Genomic DNA, 6,271 nt, shown 5'->3' with positions numbered 1-6,271 from the left:
TATTCAGTGACAACGTCATAGATACTCGCACCTCGCTCAGTGACTAGGCGAATAAGCCAAATTGTTACTACTGGAGAGACACTATTGCACAGGTGATATACTAGGCTGTTCAATAAGTTTTGCGGTTCGATAATAAAACTACAATTTTGTGGTTTGAAATACAATTTCTTAATCAGTATAGTATCCCTGAACATCTATACACTTGTTCCAACGAGATTCTAATTTATGAATTCCATCCCTGAAGTGAGAATCTGGAAGGGCTGCAAAATACAGGTGGCATGACCTCATCATTTGTCATAGAGCGCTTTCTACGTATGATTTTTTTCTGGTCTGGAAACATATGGAAGTCGCTAGTGGCCAAATCTGGCGAATACAGTGATTGCCTCAACAATTCGAACTTTAATTCATGGGTTTTAGCCATTGTCAAAATGCTCTTGTGACACGGTGCATTGTCCTGATGAAAAAGAATTTTTTTCTTTTACAAACTGAGTGTTTTTTACGAATTTTTTACTTCAGCTGGTCCAAAAGGTTGCAATAATATTCCGAATTTATTATTTTACCAGTTTGCAAGTAATCCACAAACGAAATTCCTTTCGCGTTCCAAAAAACTGATGCTAACACCTCCTTGGCCGACTTCTGGACACGAACTCGTTTCGGAGCTGAAGAACCAGGTTCACACAACTCTTTAGTCTGTTGTTTTGATTTGGGATCAAAGTGATAGACCTAAGTCTCATCCACTCACTCATCCATAGTGATGAATCGATGCGCAAATCAATTTTATCCTTTCGAAAGTTTTAGTTCCATTGTTCGCGAATGCGGCACCCATTGTGCACACAGATTTCTGAAACCCAATACTTCAGGCAAAATATTGCTTACACTGTCTCTACTAAATCTCTATTAGTCACTCACGATTTTTCAATACAATATCCTGTGGATTTCTACGACTTCTGGTGTTGTTGCTGTTTTGGAACGTCCTTGACGTGGATCGTCTTGAAGGCTTGCACGACTACTTGTGTTGGTTTAAATTCAGCAACTCATCTTTCTATTCTGCTAATTGATGGCGAAAAGTTCTTATACACTTTCAACATTCGTGCAAAAATTTACATTGCTTTTAAACCTTCCAAAAATAAAATTTCCATCACCGCACGATACTTGATTTTTTCCATTGTAGAAAATACTCGTACTGACACGTCAATACTAAATGGCTTGTAAACAAAGAATGAATGTTCACCAGATTGAAATGAATGTTCACATCCCGTCATATGAAGAGTGTACCAATATAACAAAAAAAACTTTAGGCTAGTAGCAATGCCCTCTCTTATCGAACCGCAAAACTTTTTGAACAACCTAGTATACTGTTTATGGGTGTTTGAATAGTTACTGGAGATCTCATAGTCCTTTCCGGACTGGGGGGAGGAACATTGCGTTCATACATATCGACAGCCCCTATAGCTCTACATAAGTTCAAAGATTTCCATCTTTCGTATATCGTCTTCTACGTCTTGCAACCATCGTCGACTTGGCTGGCCTCTCCTTCTTGCTCCTTCAGGATTCGCTATCGCTGCTCATTTTCATACTACCGTATTCTTTGTGACTTTATAAACCACCTTACATTTCGTCCCGCGATTAAAACACTGAGCTCGTTGTTATCCCGTATATGGTATGTACCGTCGTCTAATTGTATAGTACCGAATACATTTCTGAGAAGTTTTCAATAAATTCACATCATTAATTTTAAGGGCCTATGTTTCACAGCCGTAGGTGAGAACCAGTCTAATTATAGTTTTGTACATCTGTAGCTTTTGTTCCTTTGATATCAATGAAGGCTTCATAAGTTTGATATGGCCAAAGTATGCTCTATTAGCTGCCTGAATACAGTCTTGTATTGGCGATGTATTGATATAAAGACGGATCCTTATTTATGCGGAGTACTACGCCTAAGTATTTAAACTTTTGCATGAGCTCTGAAATATAATCCCCGATTCTGATGTGACTATCATGAAAATATCGTGTCATGTGCCATTCTTCATTTACCTTGAGGCCCGCTGGTCTTGTAGCTCGCACTGGCCGCAAGAAAATATTCTGAAGAGCCTCCCTATTTCTCAGAAGAATCAGAATGTCGTCAACGTATGCGCATATTTGTGCCCATTTATAAAATATTGCGCCACCTTAATCTACGACTATTTCGTTTATTGCTGAATGCAGTGTTAAATTAAACAAAAACGTTGACAGTGAGTCACCTTGCTTCACGCCGGATTTCATTTCGAATTCGTCAGATATTTTGCCATTCATTATTACTTTAGCGTTTGAGTGTATAAGAGTTATATTGATTTTCTTCTTCTTTATTTTTTTTACAATTTTTTTTTTTTTAGTTTAGATTTTGAATCCATCGTATCTTGAGCAATCTCTGGAGAACCCACATAGCAAAACTGACCATACATAGCATTTTATGAAGCGAATTTTTAGTTGAAGATTGAAGTCGCGACATTTTAGGGCTTTGCCATATTCTATAAATGCGGATCTTGCCATTTCGATACGACATCTTATTTCTGTTGAGGCATACCAGTTTTCGTTGAGAAGGCAACCAAGGTATCTAAGTTTATTTACTCTTTCTACAGGAGCATTGTTGTTTGTTAAATGAGTGTTGTTGTATGTATTTCTTCTGCTAATAACCAAGTTTTTAGTTTAGCTGATGTATTTAGTTTTGATGATTGTTAACTGTGCATTGCAACTTTGTCGACCAGTTCCTGAAGGCCAGCCAAGCTGTCACAGAGTAGAGTTGTATCGTCGGCGTACCTGATGTTATTTATAATGACGCCATTTACTTTGATACCATCCTCAATATTTTCTAATGCTTCCTGAAATATTCTTTTTTAAGAAGTAATGGAGCAGTGGGGAGAGTATGCAGCCTTGCCGAACACCTTGCGAAATCGGTATGTCTTCAGTGCGGTCACCATCAACAACAATATGCACTGTTTGGTGGTAATATAATTTTTCGATTGCTTGGATTTCCTTTTCATCGATATTCAGAGATCTTAAAATATTGAGCAATTTGTCCGTGTACAGTGTCAAATGCTCTTTCGTAGTCTACGAAACATAGAAAGACATCTTTTTGTACATCTCTACAATTTTCAACAAGCACCTGGGCACAGAATGAAGCTTCTCTTGTACCCATTCCTCCACGGAAACCAAATTACATTTCACCCATTGCTTCTTCGCATTTTTTGTAAATTCTATTATGTAGACTTTTAAGAAATACTTTTAGGGCGTAACTCAGACTTATGTATCAGTCTTTATTCAGTGCAGTACTTAGCATTGGATTTTTTCGGAAGGGTAATAAACGTTAATTTCAGCCAATTTGCAGGGTATATGCCTGAATTATATATTGTACATGACTGAAAAGTTTCACAAGGAGTTGTAGATTCTCATCATTTATAACCTTCAGAATTTCAGATGAAATTTGATCAGGTCCTCTAGCTTTATTTGATCAATTTTTTGTATTTTTGTGGTATACCCAGTCTTTTTAGGTGATAATCGATATATTTTCTGCTTAACTTATCAAACGCTTGTTCAAAGTCCATAAAGAGACAGTGTAGATTAATGTTGAACTCATAATATTTTTTGATTATTTGCGACATAATAAAGCATTGATTTGTTGTCGAGCGTCCGACTCTAAAACCGCGTTAATAATCCCACGATCTTTTCTGCATACACATTTAGCTTCTCATACAGTAAGTTTGGTAGAATTTTGCAGCTGACGTTGAGAAAGGCTACCCCTCTATAATTTACACAATTTAATTTGTCTCCTTTATACTCGTATAAATTGGGTCTATTAAACTTGTATGCCAATCTTCAGTCATGTTTTCTGCTCTCCAAATTTGAAGTATTGGCTCATACATCTGTCTTATCAACTCTTCAACGCCATATTTTATGAGCTCTGCATTTATACCAAGGCGAATCCATTAAAGGTGGTGTTGGTAAATCAGCTGAGTTGTTTTTTTTTTCTTTTGCCGTGTCCATGTGGCTGTGAGCTCCGAATGAAACAAGGCGAATTCATTATTTGTTTTCTAGTTTCTCAATACTTTGCTTTGACAATCAAACGTACAGAACAGTGTTGTTGGTCTAGTGCCATCACCATTAATGAATGCGCCTTGATTTATACAGTCTTCACCACCTAACTTGCAGTTTTTCAGCTTCTCCATTGCTATTTTCGTGCCATTAATATCGGGGTCTTCTTGCATATTTCTACTGTGCATACTGTCCCATTAGGTGCTTCATCTTTATTATTATTATATTTAAGAGCTCATTAAAATGTTCGTTCCAGATATTTTACACTTCATTTCTGTCGCTCACTAAATCACGATTTTTGTTCTTGCAAGCCATCAATCGCGGCTGGAATTGGCTCGTGTGTTTCTTTATCCTGCGGTACATACATATATCTTGTTTGTTGGCTGTGGAAATCTTCTTCGAGCTTACTTGAGACGTCATTGGTCTATAATTTTTCAAATATGAAGATGGAGCCAACGTAACTGCTATAGGCAAATGATTCACTGTTTCTTTGTTTTCCATGACATTACCATTAAGCTAAGTCCTCTAGGGTGGAGCAAAATGCCACTCGGCGCATGGAACTATCTCTTTATAGGGGCAAATCTGGATGAGGTATTCAATTTACTCTCTGAATCATATCTTTTCACTCCTTGCCAGCTTTTTTTGAAACAAAAAAGTTTCTTTAAATTCATACCGCACCTTTTAAGGGGGAAGGGGGATTTGGAAAATATATGATGTATAAGAACCTGCTATACATATGTCTATGTGTTTGGATTATGGATTACTGCTGTTAGCTGCAAGCTGTCGTGCAATAAAATGTTTTAACTTTAATTACAAAACAACTACTACATGCATAACAGCTTGTACATTTTCATGTTTTTCTTATCAGTGGTGTTTGTATCGCTCTCCGTCATACATAGTAAGTACAAGTATAAATATCGGCAGACCTGACCTGTGCAACAGCATTGCTTCATTTGAAAACTATTATCGAGAGTCGGTATGAATTTTCTGCCAGTAACGATTGTAGTGCTTAACCTGCTGAACGGGATTTGCCTTGTAAATTTGGTGATATTGAAGGTAAATAGAAATAAAACTAAAAATTCCACCTTCATTTCAGGGGGAACAACCGTATACAGTGCAAAATGAGGCGCTGGAGCCCTTCAACGGATTTAAGCAAACTAAGGTGGATATGTCAAATTTAAAAACTGTCGGACGGCAACGTTTTGTGAATGGCACTGTGAAGATATTAGAAGACATGGATAGTGACAACTACAAATTTCAAGTGGAATTATATTCGAGTCCTCAAGGGGATGGCCAATACAAACGGTTGCCTATGGGTGTGCCAATGACCAGAATTTGCGAGGGATTTAAGGATTTGTATACAAAAATTATACAACCTTCACTTATTGAGGGTGAAAATACGGATTTCCCTCACGTACCCGATGAAGGGGTGTGCCCAATACCAGCTGGCGAATTTTATATAAAAACTTTGGAGTTTAACACCGACACCTGGCCCAACCAGATCCCACGCGGAATATTGAAAGCTGTTCTAACATACTTCAAGGGTGAAGAAAATGTTGGTGGAGCTGTAATGAAGATGAAAATCGAAGATCGAGAGTAGGAAGTGTAGAATGCTATAATTCAATCAAGTTCGCAGCAGAGAGTATAATTCAAATATCGAGGTGAAGGGAATGGTATTTTGTTTACATTTACTTTAAAGTTCAGTACATAAATCAATAATCATGTATGTATACATTCATATATACTTTTGAAATAAAATGTTTGAAGGTTAATGTTTTTTTTCTATATCCCTGAGGGCTGACAGCGCCATTCGAGTCTTTGTATGCGTGTGTGAATATCTACTCAGCTCTCAATTTTATTTTTTACTTGGCGTACTAAAATGCTAGTCCTTTGACGGCATAGGGAAAATCTACACGGGCTTTTATTGTTAATAAAACTATCTGATAATTTTTTCTCATTATTGACCTCATGAGTGTACCAAAATTTTATTTACATTTTGCTTATTTGTGCATATCCATTTTATGCTTAGTGTGTTTTCAGCGAGAATTACATTGACGAGTTACTGTTGGTAGTTATAATTTCGAGTTTTTGCAAAACTTCATTTATTCAGGAATCGGACTTACATATATAATGGGTGCTTACATTTTTATTGTTTAGCTCCTCCTACGTTATGTTGTGTATGTATTGATGTTGTTCCGGAAAT

General features: G+C 37.0%; 1 protein-coding gene across 1 annotated transcript; it reads left to right on the top strand.

Annotated features, from left to right (window-relative positions):
- Window positions 1-5,026: 5,026 nt before the first annotated feature.
- On the top strand, window positions 5,027-5,828 carry LOC129245788 (uncharacterized). The gene is made up of 2 exons (XM_054884177.1): window positions 5,027-5,103; window positions 5,165-5,828. Exons 1-2 carry the CDS (start codon window positions 5,047-5,049, stop codon window positions 5,666-5,668), a joined length of 561 nt encoding a protein of 186 aa, XP_054740152.1. The 5' UTR covers window positions 5,027-5,046; the 3' UTR covers window positions 5,669-5,828.
- The last annotated feature ends 443 nt before the right edge of the window (window positions 5,829-6,271 follow it).

Source organism: Anastrepha obliqua, chromosome 4 (assembly GCF_027943255.1).
Source record: "Anastrepha obliqua isolate idAnaObli1 chromosome 4, idAnaObli1_1.0, whole genome shotgun sequence".
NCBI classification, from domain to species: Eukaryota; Metazoa; Arthropoda; class Insecta; order Diptera; family Tephritidae; genus Anastrepha; species Anastrepha obliqua.
This window is presented reverse-complemented; position numbering and strand designations above follow the sequence as displayed.

What these genes read in the sequence shown, in the direction of transcription:
- LOC129245788 (XM_054884177.1), top strand. Translation starts at nt 5,047, where the DNA reads ATGAATTTTCTGCCAGTAACGATTGTAGTGCTTAACCTGCTGAACGGG. An exon ending in TGCTGAACGGGATTTGCCTT is followed by an intron (nt 5,104 to 5,164) that starts GTAAATTTGGTG and finishes CCTTCATTTCAG; the next exon opens with GGGGAACAACCGTATACAGT.